Source organism: Gopherus flavomarginatus, chromosome 8 (genome assembly GCF_025201925.1).
Source record: "Gopherus flavomarginatus isolate rGopFla2 chromosome 8, rGopFla2.mat.asm, whole genome shotgun sequence".
Lineage (NCBI taxonomy): Eukaryota > Metazoa > Chordata > Testudines > Testudinidae > Gopherus > Gopherus flavomarginatus.
This window is the reverse complement of record NC_066624.1, coordinates 36,949,680-36,971,289: the sequence shown is the minus strand read 5'-3', so window position 1 is coordinate 36,971,289 and position 21,610 is coordinate 36,949,680. Positions and strand designations below refer to the sequence as shown.

At 39.5% G+C, this 21,610-nt stretch overlaps 1 protein-coding gene across 8 annotated transcripts in view; it reads right to left on the bottom strand.

The window, feature by feature from the left end:
• The window catches only part of DIAPH2 (diaphanous related formin 2), an 879,031-nt gene that overhangs the window by 436,855 nt on the left and 420,566 nt on the right, over positions 1-21,610 (bottom strand). For all 8 annotated transcript variants that reach the window (XM_050965017.1, XM_050965016.1, XM_050965012.1 and 5 more), the window contains one exon: positions 4,126-4,255. In XM_050965017.1, the coding sequence (XP_050820974.1) occupies positions 4,126-4,255 (130 nt within the window). The remainder of the gene's footprint in view (positions 1-4,125; positions 4,256-21,610) is intronic.

The window sequence follows — 21,610 nt, the reverse complement described above, 5'->3', positions numbered from 1 at the left end:
ATGATTTTTGCATCTAACACTGAATGCATTTTAAAAGAGGTGGCTATTCTTAGTCAATGCAATGTGTAATTGTTACATAACATGATTAATACGAACTGCATATACAGCATATTAAAGTGTGCTAGTGGTTATAGTTAAGACTCTCCCTAGCCCTTTTCTAAACCCTCATTTCCAGATTTAGAAACTCAGCCCAAATGGATTTTTGTTATCATAAGATTCATCTTTTGTATGCAAAAAGGGTGCAAGACATTAGTCAAACATATAACTCTCCTTTGGTTTCCCTGTAACTACAGTACAAGTTCTCAAGTGATAATACAAAATTGGTAGCTTCCTATGGCAGCATTTTTCACATTTTATTAGAATCTGTAATTGATGCAAAAAAGTTGCTAACAAATAACAGCAGGCTATAGTAAAATGAACACTGCTGTAAGAAAATGGCACTCTCTTGGCTAGGTTGTGTTATAACATAGAACACTGCCTACTGTATTTGTTTAAAAATCACTTTGCCTACCCTGGATTGTGGAAAGTGAGTGAGTGTGTTTTCTTTAATATTAGAGTTAATATGGATAGTGACCAGTTTAGTTGGAAGCTTTCTGGGCAATCAGCTTGTACACTACTGAAGTAAAGAAATGAATGCAATATTTCCCCTGAAGCAATATGAATACAACTCACTAGGCAGTTTTCATGATATTGCTATGTACTGTGACTAATTTTTATAACATAAATTCCTAATCTTCCAAAAGTATGGACCATATTTATTATAGATTCTAAAAGTTTAGTATATAGGAGACACTGCCTTTGGCCGATGTCAGTTTAAATATTTAAATGGCCAAAAAAGTATTTAATTCAAAACTCACGCTGGCAGCAGCTTTTGATTCTATAAGACTAAGATAACTGTTTAAGAATACTTCACATGTTTTATTGCAAAATTAGAGGGGTTTAGAGAAGGGCAACCAGAATTATTAGTGGTATAACCTCAGATGGAAAGAAAATAAAAGATAGTGATTGTTTAGGACACAAATAATAAGGGATATGAAAAAATAATGAATTAATTCATAATAATGAATATAGTATAAAATGAATAGAGAAGGTAGATAAAGAAATTCTGATCTCACTGTCCCATAATGCAAAAACAGGGGGACATTCAACGAATTGAAAAGGTGACAATTTAAAAACTGATACAAGGAAATATGTTTCACAAAACACGACTATGAAATTCATTACCATAGGAAGCAGGATGGTGTAGGGGCTAATAGTTTAGCAAAATTCAAAAAGTGATTGGATAACAAGACTACTCAGAGTTACTATAGTTAATGCTGACAAATTCTGGAAGGAATATTGACCCTTATGCTGCAAGGTTTAAGCCAATCTTTAGCTGTTAAAGATTAAAATGAGTTCTAAAGTGGGGGGTAGGGTAAATACAGGGGGGAGAGAGAATTTTCCACACATTCTATTAATTGGCTTCTTAATCTCCCCTCTAAAGCATCTAGTGCTGGCCATGGTCAGAAACAAGGTCATGGACCAAACAGACCCATTGGTTCTGATCCAGTATGGCAATTCCTGTGTCTCTATGTACATTTATTAATTAGTGAATTCTGGGTTCCAGTGCATTTCCTAACACATGCCCACAACCTCCTTGTGAATAACTGGAACTCTTCCAGTATAGTCATTAGATGTCAAGGTTTATATGAAATATGGAGAATGAATTACTCTCTAATTGTTAAAAGCCCTAAGGATGGTCCCTATGGGCCAGAGTTAATACATTTGAATACAGTGGTGTTGGAACCCTTGTACAATCATTGCTAATGTTCCATCTCTTCCATGGATGTATGGGATTTCAGTTTTCAGTGCTCTCATACCAGACATTGTATAAACTCTAAATTAATTTTTGTGAAGTATATTAAGTTTAACTATAATACATATAATAAATAGTTAAAGAGACAGAATCTAATCCATAATAAAGACCACAGTGGGTGGCAATAAAATAAAAAGGGCTTTTAAAATACAGAGTCATCAAAGTTTTCAGCTTTTAATTTTTGTTTCTTATAGAAAACAGCATTTCCTATGCAAATCAAGCCAACATTATTTCACAACTCCACATTGTTTGTCAATCAAAAAAGGCTTTAGGAAGGGAACAAAATAGAGGACACCAAGGATCTTTATGGAAACAATATGAAAGCTATACATTGGGGAATACCCTTTCCTGACTCCAACCAAGTTCTCTTTCCAGAAACCTGAGATCCAAGGGGTTACGTAAATCGTAATGATGGTGGTCTAGGTAAGAAGTGTGAGGGGATGATGGGGTGGGGAACTTGAGTGGGTTGTCAGCCGCTGTTCTAGGGGCTGACAGAGACACACTGAGGAACATGGACAGAAACTGCAGCAAACAGGGTCTCTATCACCAACCCAGAGATGGAAGTAGTTGGACTGAACAGTATGTATCAAAGCTTGCAAGGAAAGATTAAAGTTTAGGCAAAGAGAAATATAAGCATAAGCCTGTATTGGCTTTTTACCCTGCATACTGTGTATCTTTCCATGAATAAATCATACTTTGTTTGAAGATGCTGTTTTCGAGTCACCATAATCAGCCCTCTAACCCTGCCCCAAGGCTGCTTTCTAACCCTCCCCCCAAGCTATGGGGGGTGGGGGAGGAGTGTAGAACACAGTGCTGCAGTGGTGCCAGAACACCACTGTGAAGAGAGTTGGGCCTGTTGGGTTAACTTAGCTGGTAAACAGAAAAGCTGCAGCCCAAAGATCCATTCTACCACTGTAAGGCAATAAGGGGGGAAAGTAGCAAAACCTGTGTATTTGACAGGAACTAAAACAGGTCTAAAGCACACCTGACCCTATGACTGTACTATCAGTACTGAAAGGTCATCAAGTCCAGTCCCCTGCCTTCACTAGCAGGACCAAGTACTGATTCTGCCCCAGATCCCTAAGTGGCCCCCTCAAGGACTCAACTCACAACCCTGGGTTTAGCAGGCCAATGCGCAAGCCACTGAGCTATCCCTCCCAAAAGTAACTTAAAAACCTAAATAGCATTCATTGAGACTTAGCCTTATGAAAGTTTCTTGAATATTTGTTTTTAGCATAACGTTATGGCCCACTCTTACCAGCATTGACAGATATGAGTTACAATACATAAATGCAGAAAGGGTTGCACAACTGTGCCCCATAGGGGCAGGTTACAACTTGAAATGCTCCCTAGTTAACGGTTGGAATAGTTTTCATGTTAAATTATGATAATATTGCGTATTAACATACAAGACAGATTCAGTAAGGGTCAAGCTTTGAGTTCTTACATAGTTTTTTCCTCGAGCAAACTTCCACTGATTATAGCACCTCAGCATTTGACCCAGTATTTAAAGGGTGCAAGAATCTTTCAGGAAAATTTTGCCATTTAAAAACCAGGCAAGTGACCTAACATTTACATTTTGTAAAGATAAATTGTTTAAAGATGCTGGACTAAATGTGAGCTTTTTTTTAGTTCCAGTGGAAACTGTACTTAATTAAATAAATTGTACAAACAACAATTGACCTGTATTTTTATCTGTTTTACTGGGAAAATGATAGAGTGCATTATCTCAGCCTTTTTGTATTCTGGTATCTTTTTGAAGCACAGATACTTATAAATGTGATAGTACTGAACAATGCAAAATACAAAAACAAACAAACAAACGACGAAGTCTTTGCAGCCCATATTGTTTCCTTGATTATAGCACCAAAAATCACAGACTTGTAAGATGGAACAAAATATCTATAAATGTGTAACACAATTATAGTAGTTACCTCTGAGCAGAGACTGAGTGTTTTATGTGAACAATAAAGCAAGTCTTTAAACCCGTTAACGGGGAGCTGAATGCTATTGGGATGCTGAAATTATAAAAACCCTTGTGTGAAGTTCAAAGTACTTCACTGTAATGTGCTGTGTTACCTCGCATCACTTCAAAGCAACCACTCCCTGTACCTTTTCCCAGGTCAATACACAACCAGAAGAAGAAAAATCCATGAGGATTATTAATGCTTAGAGATTACATAATCCTACAATCTAAAATTAAATGTCCTGAGAGCATTCCATACCAATACAGATAAAAACTACTCTAGGTATCTGATCTACATGCTTACCTTTGCTTGCACTCTCAACATGTTCCAGTTCATCTGTGAATTTCAAGATGTCCCGATAATTCTCTTCGCAGATTTCAACCAGAAAATGCAAGAGTGTTGTTTTTTGATCTGATGATTTAGTATCTCTAATCTGCAAAGATGAGAGCAGAGTAAAGAAATAAGGAAAGAATGTATTATTTAGTTTTATAAAGCTGTTTTCTTAAATCTACTTTCAGATTTATTTTAATTCATTTAATTACAGATTTTAGTGAAAGTTATCTATGTTGCCAATTTGTGAATTAAATTAACAATTGCTACGATTCTCCAAAGCATTTCTCTTTAAATTAAACTTGGTGTGGTTTCTAAAACAATGTTGATCATATAAAATCCAAACTCCATAAATCTTTAATTTTTTTTTAGAATACAGAGAGGTGTGGTTTTGCACATCCGTTTCAATGTCAGTAATTCTCAGTATGAAGAGCAGAGATGATCCACACTCAGGGGAGGACTGAATGTTGCAACACTGTTACTCTAGAAGTTAAAATATTGTTAGAAATGGAATAAGTTATTTAATTATCCTTTCTGAATGAATTCTAACACCTAAAGCAATCCTTCTGCTGCGTGTATTCTGGGATACAGTGCCCTTAATCCATGTTTTCTCTTTTAAACCCTGAAGGGAGAGGTTAATGAAACTTCTTCCCATCATAAATCCCAATTACTCATTTAAACAAAATCCAATACATAATTAATCAATCAATCAAGGTTGAATTATATTAGTGTTTCATAACCTATTTGGTTGGTGTTTGACAGAACATTTGAAATTAAGAACTAAACGGCCCCCTCCCAATTCCCCCACCCTCTTTTGCAAAAAGAGAGGCGAAAAGCCCAGGAGATCCAGACTGGCTGGCTAGCAGGAGAATGAGAGAGGAAGTAGTATCAATATCTCATCATGCTTTCTGCTGTCCAGTGGAAATGTCTCTACAGGAGCTTCCTGGGGATTCTTCAAACTCAATGAGAACAAGTGGAGGACATGGACTCTCTCCAAATTTCCAGATAACCACTGATTTGGGGGCCAACTCCCATGCTAATTCCCGTGTGTGTGTATTTGGGTGTCTAAAGAAGAACCTTAAGGATCCAAGGGAATCATCAGACGATGCATTTGAGTCTCAGCTCAGAGTTTCTGTATTTCACCCAACAATGAAAGATTCTATTTCAGATGGCAAAATTTTGTTAACTCCAAATGTGAAGAAAAGGGAAGCAAAACGTAACAGTGGCATCTACTTCCTCTAAAAATGCAAGAAACAAATCATCATCCACAGAGGTCTCACAATTTATAACCCTCTGACCACCACATACAACTATAAATACTTATGCTACACAGTCTGTTCCACCTTCTATTTAGCTGTGACACATTGAGTACGCTTCTCGGACCTGAAGAGCTCTGTGTAAGCTTGAAAGTTTGTCTCTCTCACCACCAGAAGTAGGTCTAATGAAAGTTATGATGTTACCTACCTTGTCTCTCCGTATCCCACCCACGCAAGTATAACTCAAATGTGTTTGTATGTATTTATTTCAGATTTGGCCAATATAGAGGATGTAATTATTACTTGCAAAGGTACTAAGAGCACAGAATAATGCAGATACAGAATGCACATAATTACTTTCAGAGACTTTTTTTTTATAGATGAGCATTACTATCACAGATGAATTTGTAAATGCTTTTTAACCCACCTTGACATCTAGTGCTTTGTCTAATACAGACTAAGCTACAGCATATCCTGCAAATGAAATCAAGGATTTACTTTAAAAGAATACATAAATATGTGCACAAAATCTCCAGTTTGTTGTCTCATTCTGTGAATTGTTAGAAGTTATAATTCTATAATCCTCAGATGAAAGGCTTGCCCCACCGATATTCATTTTAATGCAGGCCTTTCAGCTTTAAGGATTTACCCTGTTAAGAATGAGTACACTCCATAAACAGGCTTTTAAAAATATAGGATGTTTAGGCAATTAGAAAGCAATTTAATTCATACTGATTTGGTTATTAAAGACCAAAAAATGTTCAGTAATGGTATGCAGTATAAATCATGTATTAATATATTACTGCACCATATACACAAAAGATTTTTTTTCCAATTAAAAAAAAACAACCTAAATTCAGTTTCTGAGCTATTAAATTTTAAAAGTAAACTAAGTTTAATTATTTCTTCAAATGCTTTAACAAGAAAATAAAGGTTTATGTTCTGTGTTGCAATATCACAGAATAGGTAAAATTGAGGTAGTTCAAATGGTCAAAAAATTCTGTTCCCTGACTATCAGAGCTGTGTTCTGTGGCACTAATAAAAATATTACACTAAGTCTGTATTGGTATTTTACTGGACTACTTAAACACCTTCCTCTAGTCTCATATTGTTAAAAATCTTCGACAGGACTGTGTGTCACAAAGCTGATCAACTGAGTTCTGTTAAGTGTTACTGGGGTGACCGAATATAATTTAAGGATTGCCAATGGCAGCTAAAAAGAAAGCATGCAATGAAATCTACTTGTCTAGGCACTCCTGCTGCTCAGATGGAAACAGTGAAAAGACTGATTTAATGAAGTTTATCTTTGCCTTTTGCAAGGCATATAATATCTTTATTTAATGGACCTTCTTCAAGGCATTTATAACAGTTAGGTAATAGAGCAAAGAACATATCAAACAAATATTATTTTCAGGTGGGTTTTCCTTTATAATTGTTACTATTTAACAAGTTAAGACCCATAAAATAAAACAAAATGAAACTCAGTCCTGAAGTCCTACATGGGAAAAATGTCTAATTTGGCTGAATTAATCCCAAGTGGAACTCGACTGACTGGCATTCCACAATGGCTACATTTAATCCATTGTCTCCATTATCTTCAGTGTTCTGTTTTATGCTTCAGATGTACGGCTAGGATTCTGTCTTGGATATTTTTTGGTAAAAGTCACAGACAGGCCATAGGCAAAAAATAAAAAGTCATGGAAGCCGTGACCTGTCGGTGACTTTTATTAAAAATATCCATAACGAAATAGGGATGTGCGGATCCCCACACTGCCTGAAGTGGGGCAGCTATGCAGGGGCTTGGAGCTGCTCACAGCAGCTAGGGGCTGCAGGGTACCCCTGCAGCTCCGGAGTTTCCCTGCTGCCCATGGGGGTCAGGAGTTGTGGGGTGCCCATACCTCCCGTGTCAGCCGGAAGCTGCAAGGTACCCCGCCGCCTGGAGCTCCAGGAGCTCTATGTTCCCTCACCACCCATGGCAGCCAGGAGCTGTGGGGTACCCCACCATCCATGGGTTTGGAGCTCCAGGGGGCCGCCAGAGACACCAGGGGTACCCCACAGCTCCCTGCCCCCACAGACAGTAGGGATCCTGCAGTTCCCAACCACTACAGGCTGAAGTCATGGAGGTCACTGGAAGTCACTAATTCTGTGACTTCCACAACCTCTGTGACTAAATCATAGCCTTAACTATAGGTAAACCAACTGGTTACCAGCAACAGGCAAGCAATAAGACAAAAAAAAGTCCTTTACTTTCAGTGACAATTTATCAAGCATTTTCTAAACAACTATGAAAGAACTGAAATAAACAAGTAATTATCAGTATGACTGGAACATTAGTAACAAAGTTTCCTAACGGTTTCCATTCTAAGGCCTGTTTTCTGTCTCTCAGAACTTTTCTTCTCTTAGGCTGAAATTTTCAAAGTCTTGTCTTTGCCAGAGAGTGATTTTTGACCTCTGATCAGAAACAAATAGCCTAGCCATTTTTGAGTTGAGTTTAAATAAAATTAAATCTATGACCTCCCTATCTCACTGCTCTAGTGCAGCGTTTCCCAAACTGTGTTCCACATGACGTGAATAGGTGTTCCGTGAAAGACTCTTGCATTTGATTTTTGTACTATTTTATGTGTCTTTTCCAGTTAGAAATTGTTAGTTCGAGTTACTTTAAATTTGTATTGTTGCTTTGTTTTATAAAATAAAATATATTTGAGCATAAATAACACAATTTTTAACTTGAAAACCAAAACAACTACAAAATAATATTATAAGTGTTCCGTAATAGACTAAAAAGTGTTCCGTACCCCAAAAAGTGTGGGAAATGCTGCTCTTGTGCAATATTAGTAATATATGGTAATGTTCCAGTAAAAACTGGTTTGGTTGAGCCATGCTATAATGCTTTGAGATTCATATTTTGTAAGACTGTGGTACACAACACTTACTTTTGGTACTCCTACCAAGATTCAGATTTAAGGTAGGTTGTGTGCCTTGCATCCAACCGTGCACACACACAAACACAGAATGAGCATGCCTGCTTCTTTGGACATACTATAACTGTTTTCCGGGTGAAATTAAATCATTGCACACAATAAAGCCACAAAAGCTAAGCATAATTTAAGTTCACTCACTGACATACCATTATCTTGGGATAGCCTTTTGCACAGGGATGAATTGGACACTGAATAAGGGAAGTTTTAGATGAAGAAATAAGTTTAAAAATGAGCCACAGATATATCCTGCATTATGTTAAATAGCCAATGAATGGAAAAAAGACTGTGTAAGTCAAGAATCAATATAAGGGTTTTTCTCCGTAGCTGGGTATTTGTTGAAGAAACATGGACAGCTGAGATTTAGTCACTGTCTTCTCAAACTGAGAAATGTCTTATTTGGGCTGTAAGGTTAAAACTACGTTTGAAATATAAATATTGATTTTTTTTTAAGATGACAGACAAGGAAAATAGTGACAGATGAGAAGATTTTTTTTTTCTCATTCCCTTTACACTTCTCACTGTAGAGAACTTCGAGGCAGATTTACAGTACATTAACATTAGAATAAATAGCTACTGAAACGTGCTCAGTAAAGCTGATCTTATTTTAAGGGAAGTAAAAAAAAACAAAAAAAATAAACATATGAAAACACAGTTTAGTAACACATCATTACTGCCAAAATGCAGCGGAGTAGGCAGAAGTAAGAACTGTCCCTCCGCTATCAGAGCCCTCATTAGTGTCCTCCAGGTTTTCACTCCAGGCATTTCTGGGAGCACAAGCGATGCATCCAAAATGTACCCACATGGGAACGTGGGAGAAAACAGATCAGTAGTAGGCAAAGCATTAGTAGCTAGCAGAATTTGCTCATCAAACAGGTGGTATGCTGCACTTACTCATAGACTCATAGACTTTAGGGTCAGAAGGGACCGACATGATCATCTAGTCTGACCTCCTCCACAAAGCAGGCCACAGAACCCTACCCATCCACTTCTATAACAAACCCCTAACCTGTGTCCGAGTTATTAAGTCTTCAAACCATAGTTTGAAGACCTCAAGCTGCAGAGAATCCACAAGCAAGTGACCCATGCCCCACGCTGCAGGGGAAGGCGAAAAACCTCCAGGGCCTCTGCCAATCTGCCCTGGAGGAAAATTCCTTCCCGACCCCAAATATGGCGATCAGCTAAACCCTGAGCATGTGGGCAAGACTCACCAGCCAGCACCCAGGAAAGAATTCTCTGCAGTAACTCAGATCCCATCCCATCCAACATCCCATCACAGACCACTGGGCATACTTATCTGCTGATAATCAAAGATCAATTGCCAAAATTAAGTTATCCCATCATACCATCCCTTCCATAAACTTATCAAGCTTAGTCTTAAAGCCAGATATGTCTTTTGCCCCCACTACTCCCCTTGGAAGGCTGTTCCAGAACGTCACTTCTCCAATGGTTAGAAACCTTCGTCTAATTTCAAGTCTAAACTTCCTAGTGTCCAGTTTATATCCATCTGTTCTTGTGTCTACACTGGTACTAAGCTTAAATAATTCCTCTCCCTCCCTAATATTAATCCCTCTGATATATTTATAAAGAGCAAGCATATCCCCCCTCAGCCTTCTTTTGGCCAGGCTAAACAAGCCAAGCTCCTTGAGTCTCCTTTCATAAGGCAGGTTTTCCATTCCTCGGATCATCCTAGTAGCCCGTCTCTGAACCTGTTCCAGTTTGAATTCATCCTTCTTAAACATGGGAGACCAGAACTGCACACAGTATTCCAGATGAGGTCTCACCAATGCCTTATCTAACGGTACTAACACCTCCTTATCTTTGCTGGAAATACCTCGCCTGATGCATCCTAAAACTGCATTAGCTTTTTTAACGGCTATATCACATTGGTGGCTCATAGTCATCCTGTGATCAACCAATACTCCAAGGTCCTTCTCCTCCTCTGTTGCTTCCAAATGATGTGTCCCCAATGAATATCTAAAATTCTTATTATTAATCCCTAAGTGCATGACATTGCATTTTTCACTATTAAATTTCATCTTATTACTATTACTCCAGTTTACAAGGTCATCCAGATCTTCCTGTATGATATCCCGGCCCTTCTCTGTGTTAGCAATACCCCTCAGCTTTGTGTCATCCGCAAACTTTATTAGCACATTCCCACTTTTTGTGCCAAGGTCAGTAATAAAAAGGTTAAATAAGATTGGTCCCAAAACTGATCCTTGAGGAACTCCACTAGTAACCTCCTTCCAGCCGGACAGTTCACCCTTCAGTACGACCTGTTGGAGTCTCCCCTTTAACCAGTTCCTTATCCACCTTTCAATTTTCATATTGATCCCCATCTTTTCCAATTTAACTAATAATTCCCCATGTGGAACTGTGTCAAATGCCTTACTGAAATCGAGGTAAATTAGATCTACTGCATTTCCTTCGTCTAAATAATCTGTCACCTTCTCAAAGAAGGAGATCAGGTTGGTTTGGCACGATCTACCTTTAGTAAAACCATGTTGTAACTTGTCCCAATTACCATTGACCTCAATGTCCTTAACTACTTTCTCCTTCAAAATTTTTTCCAAGACCTTACACACTACAGATTTCAAACAAACTTCAAAAAGGGGAGCCTCTAATTACTCCTTTCCCTTTCTGAATGCATGTGCTAGGCTGTGCTATCTGTAAACACTCCCTTCCATAGCCAGGAAGAGAAACCAGGATAGCCAGTTCTCAAAACATTGATGCTGCATTAAAAAAAGCTGAGCACAAAACTGGCAAATGGATGCCTCTGGGCTAGGGTTGCCAGGTGTCTGGTTTTCGACCAAAACGCCCACTTGAAAAGGGACCCTGATGGCTCCAGTCACCACTGCTGATCGAGCTGTTAAAAGTCCGGTTAGCAGCACAGTGAGGCTAAGGTAGGCTCCCTGCCTGACTTGTCTCCTCACGGCTCCCAGAAGCAGCGGCATGTCCCCCATTCGGCTCCTATGAGTAGGGGCAGCCAGGGGGTTCCACACGCTGTATCCGCCCCAAGCACCAGTTCCACAGCTCCCATTGTCTGGGAACTGTGGTCAATGGGAGCCACAGAGGTGGCGCCCATGGATTGCACAACATGCAGAGCAGCCTGGCCTCTGCTAAGGAACCGGAGAGGGGACATGCCGCTGCTCCCAGGAGCCACCTGAGATAAGCGCTGCCTGGAGCCTGCATCCCTGATCATTCCCCTGCCTCAACCGCCTGCCTCGGCCCTGATCCCCCTCCCACTCTCCACACCACTTGGTCTCCGCCTGGAGTATCCTCCTGCATCCCAAACCCCTCATTTCAGCCCCACCCCAGAGCCTGCACCCTCAGATGGAGTCCCTCACCCCCTTCCGCACCAAACCCCCCCAACCCCACCTCTCACCTGCACCCCTAATTCCTCAGCCCACCCCAAAACCTGCACCCCCCAGCTGGAGCGCTCACCCCCTCCCACACCCCGGTGAAAATGAGTGACTCAGTGAGGGTGGGGAGAGCAAGCGGCAGAGGGAGGAGGGGATGAAGTGGGGGGGGCAGGGCCTCAGAGGAGGGGTGGGGCAGGGCAAATGTGTTCAATTTTTTGTGAGTAGAAAGTTGGCAACCCTACTCTGGGCACTGGGGCACTTCAGTGTCTCCTGGTCTCTGAATAGCCTATTCACCTGTGGTCTGTAATCCTTTAGTCTATTTTTAATTGTTGGGTTTAGTGTACGGGTGCTGGGTGGTGTTGGTGGCCTGTGATACACAGGAGGTCAGACCTGATAATCTGGCTGTCCCTTCTGGCCTTAAACTTAATCGTCCACAAAGAGTAACACCATAGCATCTGCTACCAATTACTCCTTTAGCCTAAACATTCTGCCTTCCAACTCTGCTGATAGTCCATGTCGGGGTAATTATGGTTTGGGGGTTTGTTTTTTAATTCCTTTTTAGAGAGATGCAGGAAATTGCATGCAAAAATGACTTAACAGAAAGTGAAGGTTGCTAAGTCAAGCACTAAGAAGTAAGTAAAAGCCAGAACTAAGGTTGCCTTGGCAAATTTAGCTTTGCTGCATAGGTGAATTGTAATAGCACTTCCCACTATCATGTAGATGGTCTGCGGCAAAGCCAAGAATAGAACATGTCTCTATTATGTCCCAGCCCAATGTCTGTAACACAAGAGAACATCCTTTCTGTTCTTGCAACCTTCTACTTTATTCATCGTTAGACTATGCACTAAATAGAACATGACTCTTGTAGAATAAATAATACATGACTGTGTAATTAAACATCTAATAAAATGTATTCCCAAAAAGATCAAATTAAGGTAACACATTTAGCTTTAATTCAAGCATTTTCTACCTTGCGACCATAAGATTATATTTTAATGTACTTCTTTGTATGCAATTTCTTTAGTAAGTCTTTCATTATTTCATTATAAAAATATCACACATACTGCCCCTCATGGGCAAAATCCAGGGAAAAAGGGAAATCTTGAAGTCTTCATTGTGGGGGGTGTGTGAGGGAGGGGGATTCATTTACATAAGGTCCTCGTTTTCCAAAAAGCTCCATACCTAGACCCCAGGCAGTAAACAAGAATCCTATTCAAATCCATTCTGCTTCATGCTCAAACACAATCAGGATTGGTCATTCTAATCTCCCTTTCTCCCACATGAGCATGCAATTTGGCAGAAATGCTTACAGTGTAAGTGTTGTTTTAAATGCATTAAACTGAAAGAAATAAAAGTGAGACTAAGTTCAGTATTTATTTAAATAAATACAGTTTAACAGTTTGGAAATATTTTTAAGAGTTATGCAAATGTTTCAGTCTGAATCATTAAATAATTAAAGAATGGAAGTGATAATACTACACTATTGGAACTGCTAATATACCACCAATTAATATAACATATTGCAATTTTAATTGTAATTTTCATTTGGTCAGTAAGTAACTGATCTCTGAGTGTAATCAGATTAATTCTATCTCCCTCATCTTTAATAACTTTATGAAATGGTGCAAGAGCATTACAATCTTAACACAGCAACACCTGTGTATACAGGGCTTGCAATGCACTTTACTAATTTAATGCACTTCTAGTTTTGTTCAGTTTTTCCCAGTTCATCTATAGTTAAAGAAGAAGTTGCTGGTTAAATGCTATTAAGTTTAAATATGGATAACTGATTTTTACGACAAAGTTATTTTTCTTAATACAGTGATTTTTTTTTCTAAAATTGCTCAGATTTATGAGAGATATCTATGTGTGCATAGTGTAATTGATAAATTTCAATACAGCAACACAATACTCAATAGGAATTTATTAAGAACAACTTTCAGTTGAATGGCAAAGCACAAAATTGGAAAATCAATAGTAATAGATACATTGTTAAGAATGTGAGTGATTTAAAATCTCATACATACAAAACATAAAACTTGTGGCATGGACATATCATTCATCTAGTTTCTGCACTCTCTTATTTTCAGGGCTATGCCTCAGAAAGAGAGAAATTTATCAAAATCTTCCTTTATGCGTAACATTCTGGTTGAGTTTTGAAGCCATACATCACGTCACAGCCATTTGTAAAAAGCTTTCGAGGATCTGCTTTTTGGTTTGGCTATTTAGGATCACAGAGGTTGAAGTAAATGTCAACTTGAAAAGCAAACGTCATTCTGAAAAAGTTTTACCTACCATTGTTACAAATGACACCTAAAAATACTGTAACTGAAAGACTGAAGATAAACTATCCAAAGCACTGGATACTTTTACTTTGTACATTTGACAGCACTTATGAGTACTAAGTTTCACTGTTTCCCCTACATCGTCAGTCACTTGCCCATATATTTGTGCGCATCTTTTACACATCAGCAAAGGGTGGATAAAAAAAAACACACATTATGGAACCATAATTTCAAAAACAGACAAAATGGCAAGTTCAGCACCATAAAGCGTGTTTGTATGTATGTATATCTATATTGATATCTATTTAATTGACTAGATTTCTAGTTGGCTGTATCTCTTTAAATGAACTTAGTTTTTCAAACATTCTTTGCTGCTAAATGTCTATTTTTCATCCAACTACATAAATATGGGAGACTGGGAGATAAGTACATGGTTTGCATGCCACTTCTACTATCAGTGCTTATGTAAATGTTTATGTAAAATATCTTCAGTAAACCGAGAGCTGTCAAAGGATTTAATAGAAGAGAAAACAACTTTCTAAAAGTAACTTTAAACTTCTCTATCCTAAATGCCTGACAGGGATAGGTGGGTGGGGGTGGAGGATGGAGAGAGAGACTATACAATTGAATAGGGATAAAAACAAACGTGTTTTATAGAATTTTCTCTACACAACTTGTAGCAAAGTTGCTGACTCAACATGCCACCTTCTGGCTGGATTTATCATTGAAGCACCTTTTACCTCAGTTTCCCCCACATTCTTTTGGACTACACTCAACATAGGAGGGATCTGGCCCTCTAGCCAGACCACTATACAGTGTTCAGCCCCTTCTGTGGCCTCAGAGTCTTTTACCAAAAATCCAACAAAAATATAAGCATAATCACATCTTCAGCCCAAACTGTCTCACAGCTGGCAATCATGCTGTCGGAAGCACACCTCTGGTGTTCTAGACTATCCTTCTGTGCCTCAATCCACACAACAATCCTGGGATGGGCTGCAATGTTATTGACATGAACTGCGACTGTATAGATTATTGTTGCAACCAAGATTCTGTAATTCCACAAAACCCTTGTACAAAGGAGGTCAAAAAATTGTCTATGAAAATGTTGTAATTTGCTGGTTATGATTATGCTGTCTGTATTTGTGTATCAGTTCAGTATTTGAAGTTATGAATATTGACTATGTACTTGTATCTCTATGTGTTTGATTCTAAGTAGCACCAGTGAAGCATTTGGACAGTTTATTGAGAAGGGACTCTTCAGATTACGTGCTCAGTCAAAAAACACTTAACTACCAATGGACCTTCGGAGACTCCATTCCACATATGAGGTGCCTCCCTGGGGACGTTCAAGGTAGCATGTGAGCAACACCTGCTCTACCTGTAAAAAAAAATGAGTCATGCATAGACATGTGACTTGCCCATGTGACTCCAAACTCCATCTTGCCACTGTGACTTTCCACAGTAAGAACACATGGCAGGGGATATAAAAGGTCCTGGAAACGCCTCCATTTTGTCTTCAATCCTGCTTCTTACCTCTGGAGGAACTTTGCTACAAACTGAAGCTCTGAACAAAGGACTGAATGACCCATCCAAGCTGTGCCTGTACTCCAGAGACTTGTTGCAGTGATGGAATAAACTGCAGGTTCAAATCAAGTCTGAAACAAGAACTTTGCTGTATGTAATTGATTACTTTGATCAATTTTAGCTCTCATCTATATTTCTTTCTTTCTATGAATAAACCTTTAGATTCTAAAGAACTGGTAACAGTGTGATTTGTGGGTAAGATCTGACTGGTATATTGGTCTGGGGCTTGGTCCTTTGGAATCAGGAGAACATTTTTTTTTCTTTTACTGGGGTATTGGTTTCCATAACCATTCATCCCCATAAGGAGTGGCACTGGTGGTGATACTGGAAAACTGGGGAGTCTGAGGGAATTGATTGTATGACTTCTGGTTAGCCAGTGGGGTGAGACCAAAGTCCTCTGTCTGGCTGGTTTGGTTTGCCTTAATAGTAAAAGAAACCCAGCCTTAAGCTGTAACTGCCCTGCTCTAAGCAATTTGTCCTGAATTAATACTCTCAGTTGTGTCCCACCAGAGGCAGCTTCATTGCACAGGCCCACGACTCCTCACACATTTAGCTTGTCCTCCAGTTCACCCCTGGTAAAGCATGTCTGGTCTTATCTCCTTCCTCTTTCTCAGGCTTCCTTCAGGCTGCTTCTTAGAGACAGAGGTAACTCCCCACATCCTGTCCTCCATTTTTTGTTTTTCCTCTACCTCTTTCCTCTTACCCAACTCTTTAAGGCAACAAGCCCTGCTCTCCCGCATCTGGGCTTTATTTCTAATTAGTCCCGTCGCTCTCCTGATATAAGGAGGCAGGTTAACTGGCCTTTCAGGCACATATTATCCCTTTCTTGGCCTGTGTGAGTAAAACACATCACACAACTTAATAACTTACACATTAAACAATATTCTTTCTAAAGAATCTGTAAATCTACCTATAGAATTTCATAGAGGAATAGGGAAGAACCAAGATGCAGGTCATCATTTGCAGGGGAAGAGGAGGAAATGTGACAGAGAGAAGGAAATGAAGAGCAAACTCTTATGATATTCAAAATAAATTCATTTCCTTCTGTGTCACATTCCCTACTCTTCCCCTCCAAATGCTTCCCTGCATCGTGATTTCTTCCCTACGCCCTAGATACACTGTCCACTTCTCTTCCTGCTCTCCTAGACATAAAGTACTACTCTTCTTGTGATGACGTGCACCTCTTTGAAGAGGCTTCTATTTTTTTTTTCTTCCTATTATGTAGCAGTGGCCCCAGTAGAGGCCGTTAAGGCTTGGTCTTCCTAATTTTCAGCTACTTTTACAGAAATCTAAATTCTTTCAAAATTTGCAAGGAAGAGTCTATGCAACAGCTGTAGGCAAAAGAGGGGAGTTAACACCATATGAACAATAGTGCTCTACAGACAACTGATTGAGGGCAAGTTACATAGAATTTTTCTGCAGAGGTAGGGAAGGGTTAAAAAACACCCCAAAAGCTATTTCTGAGTTTAGGACAGCTTTTGTTGAAGCATTGCAGTTTACCTTTAAACTAACTCCTAAATAATGTAGGCCTCAATTCTGCAACTACTCGTATGTATAAATTGATTTACATTACTAATCTCACTGACTCTATGGAACCACTTGCATTACTAAAGATACGCACATACCTAAGAGTTTGCAGGATTGGGGCCCTAGCCTTCTCAGTCAACTCTCCAGCACTTTAAATTTGTACAAAACTAGTCATGATTGTGTGCATTGTTTGGGATTAGATGACAAATATAATAAAAGCTGAGACCAAAATTAGGGTTGCCCTCCAGAATTGTCTTGGAGTCTGCATCCGACAAAGTGGGTATTCACCCACAAAAGCTCATGCTTCAATACGTCTGTTAGTCTATAAAGTGCCACAGGACTCTTTGCTGCATTTACAGATCAAGACTAACACGGCTACCTCTCTGATATTGAACTTATGTCATTAGCATTAAACATTTCTGAATGAACTGTCAGAACACAAACACAACATGTTCATAACCATTTCATTTTTTAAATGATTTTCTCCATAAAGGCCTCAATCCTGCTGTCTTTGCTCATCAACAACTCCCACTGTCTATAGAATTTGGAATGGAGAACAAACTTAAGATTTGCTATTGCAAGTATCCAATTTATTTTGCAATACCATTTTTTTCAAATCTATTTAAGTAAACAAGAAGTTATACATTTTTTTAAGGTAATGGCCAGCAGCCCTGAAAATTAAGTACATGTATGTAGACCTATTGATTAGACATAACTGAAGTACTTTGCTAATACTAAATACTACAGCTTTGTATCAAAACAGGTGATATGTATTTCTGTGTTCCTGGCTCACTGGGGCAGGGGTGTCTACAAAATCTAAAATCAGCAGGGGTTGATAAATGCAAATTTCACAGCACTGGTTATGCAAAAACACAGCCTTTTGAAGCTTCAGCGACAGAAAAAGGCCATTGATTTGTGATAACATGTTACAAGAGACTAGACCAAAAAAAAAAAAAAAAAAAAAGAAAGCCTGGATTATCCCAAATGGGTCTTATCCTTGATCTGACAAGAATTAGTATCCAAGGTAGCAAACCCAGTTGAGAGGTCTGAAAGACTGACACCTACCAGAGCCTGATGTTGGAGGTAGGGGTGACCAATGGTAAGCTTTTAGTATGTGTTAGGTTAATTTATCACTTTTTAAAATGTTTTCTCTGTAATGCTTTTGCCCTAAGAATAAATGTGCTTGCTTCGGAAAACCTGTGTGATTACTGGTAAAATCATTGTCATTATCTTCAGAAAGCAAGTAAGCACAGGTGCTGGTTGTTGGCAGACTGGCTTGCTGTGGATATCACTATGTATGGTGAGGGGAGGGAGAACTGTATGCCTTTAAACTCCAGTCAGAAAGGAGTAGGTCAAGGGTCCTTACAAAGAGATAAGCGATAGCTGAAGATCAGAGACCTGACCAGGCACTCCAGGGAAGGTTCACTGTCTGGTCTTCAACTATGTTCCTTTAAATCCTAGCATAGCCTTCCCCCACATACTCCCTCAAGAGTGTGGCAGCGAACAATAGGTGAAAGGCATATGCACTGAAGTTCGGATACTTAATTTGTTGACTAGTAGTTTGGGGGTATGGTTTAATTATATTGCTAGAGGATGAGTTCCATTTCTAATACCTCATTCCCACTGATGAATAATAACTTGATAATGGAGATGACAGCTAAACCTTCCACTTTTTAGATATATGACTTTAACAGTTGCCTACAAGTGGTAAAATTGATTGTCAGTTCAAGTGTCAGATAGTTTTATTGGATAATTACCAAAGGTTTTATGGGCTACTTACCAAGAGACGTGTGAAGTCTGCATTATCAATAACCACCAGACCAGGATAGCTCAACACCTTCCTTAGGCTTTATATGATCTGCAGATTATCCTCTTTTTTCGATTTTAAAAACAATGTAAGGCAGAAATTATGCTTTCTACAACAGATATTTGTAACTTAACTTTTTTCTCTCAAGCATTCCTCTTCAAATGTGATAATTTACAATATCTATTAACATGAACAGTTCTAAATTATTAGCCGTTTTCCATTTTCAAATCTCTAAATAAAACACACCAAAGAGTCCACTTGGAAGTGTCTTTTCTAATCAAACAAAGAAGTATTTCCCTGCCTTTTTGAGAAAATTAATACATTTGGTACTCACTAAGCATTGTGTACATTTCTGTATACAACAAATTAGTCCTAGGATTTACAATCAGTAAACTATCTCCTTTTCACCAGTTTTATTTACCTATTCAGATTTCAGAAAATCTGACTGTAAATCTAACTACTAACTTTATTCTTCCAAATTATTTAAAATAACTCACCTGTAATTCCTAAATCTCATTTAAGTGTCCTTCCAAAATAGTTTGCATTGACTAATTGTGATAGTTGGAAAACTGATTATGGGCTAAGACTTTTTTTTTACCAAAAGAATTAACAATACAGACCTTTAGTTCCTGCATTCCACTTTCTTGCCATCTGTTGATAAGAGTAAGTCTTAAAGTAATCTTCAATGGAGGACTGTTGATTTATATTTATTGTGCTTTGTGAAGTTCTGTGGAAGTTTTTCAGACGATAGGTAAGGGTAATCTCTCTAGAAGAATCATAAATCAGTCGTACAGAATAAAAGCTCAGAAGTAAACCATCTCTGCTGGCTGCTTTGGCCTCTCCATCAGAATCCTCCATCTCATCTCTCTCCATGTAGCCTATAAGAGCAGTCTACACAAGGCATCTCTCAGAAGACCTTCGGCATGTCTGCTTTATCCTGTCTTTACAACTGCTGGGCCTTTGTCCTGTCACCCAGAACTCCACCTCTGCTTTACACATTCACACAGCTTTTACACTGCCTATATCTACTCATGCACTGCAGACGGGGGATGACAGAAGAAATGTACTCCTAAAATATTACACCTCTTTGGTGTACTCTGGTACTTTCAGTAGCAGAATTATTTGTCTCATTTCTGGAATTTGGTTATATATAGATACACACACACACAAACACACAAAAAAATTTCCCCTTAATCTTTGTAGATCTCTATCTATATATGGTTTGAAACAGTAAGTACCCCTTACTTTAAATGGAAAAAATGTTCTTGCAAGGATAGTGTGGGAAGTCCCAGAGGTTCAGTCATCTGGAAGAGTGCTAGACAAGACATTATGAAGAAAGGTACTTTCAGAAACAATTCTGCACCGTAAAGGACTATAGATGACCACATGGATTGTTTTTCTCTCTAATTCCTAAGATTCCACAGTGCAGAGAAGACGGTTATTCACTTTTGAAACAGTTGTTCTTTGAGATGTGTTCCTCATATCCATTCCAATTAGGTGTGTGCATGCCGCGTGCAGGATAGTCAGAAGATTTTTACGCTAGTAACACTTGGGGGGTCGACTGAGGTGCCCCCTGGAGTGGTGCCTTCATGGCGCCAGATATATGCCCCAGCGTCCCCTCAGTTCCTTCTTGCCGGCTACTCCGACAAAGAGGAAGGAAGGCAGGTTTGGAATGGATATGAGCAACACATCTCGAAGAACAACAGTTACAAAGGTGAGTAACCGTCTTTTCTTCTTCTTCGAGTGCTTGCTCATATCAATTCCAATTAGGTGACTCCCAAGCCTACTAGGTGGTGGGGTCGGAGTGAGATGTTGCGGAGTGAAGAACTGCCAACCCAAATGCAGCATCACCTCTGGACTGCTGCACTATCGCATGGTGGGTGGCAAAGGTATGTACTGATGATCAAGTCACTGCGCTACATATCTCCTGTATGGACATGTATGCCAGGAAAGCAGAGGATGAAGCCTGAGCCTGTGTGGAGTAGGCAGTAAGGTGCGTAGTTGGGACACCAGCGAAGTCATAGCACGCACAAATGCATGATGTGATCCAGGATGAGATGCGCAGGGAGGAGACCAGAAGACCCTTCATCCAATCTGCCACAGCAACAAATAGCTGTGACGTTTTCCTGAAAGGTTTTGTCAGCTCGATGTAGAAGGCTAGGGCCCTCTGAACGTCCAAAGAGTGCAGCTGTTGCTCCTGTCGAGACACGCGCGGCCTCGGATTGAAGACTGGGAGGAAGATGTCCTGGTTGACATAGAAAGCAGACACCACCTTAGGGAGGAAGGCCGGGTGGGGTCGCAACTGTATCTTGTCCCTGTGGAACACCGTTTACGGTGGTTCCGATGTGAGCGCCCTAAGGTCAGACACCCACCTCACCAAGGTGATAGCCACAAGAAAGGCTGTCTTCCAGGAAAGATACAGGAACGAGCATGTGGCCATCGGTTTAAATGGGGCACCCATGAGTCTGGATAGGACCAGGTTAAGATCCCACGTAAGGACAGGCTGTTGAATTTGTGGGAACAGGCATTCCAACCCCTTGAGAAATCTACTAACCATGGGATTGGGAAAGACCAAATGCCTGTTTTAACCCAGGTGGAAAGCTGAAATAGCTATCAGGTGCACTCTGATGGATTATATTACCAAGCCCTGCTGTTT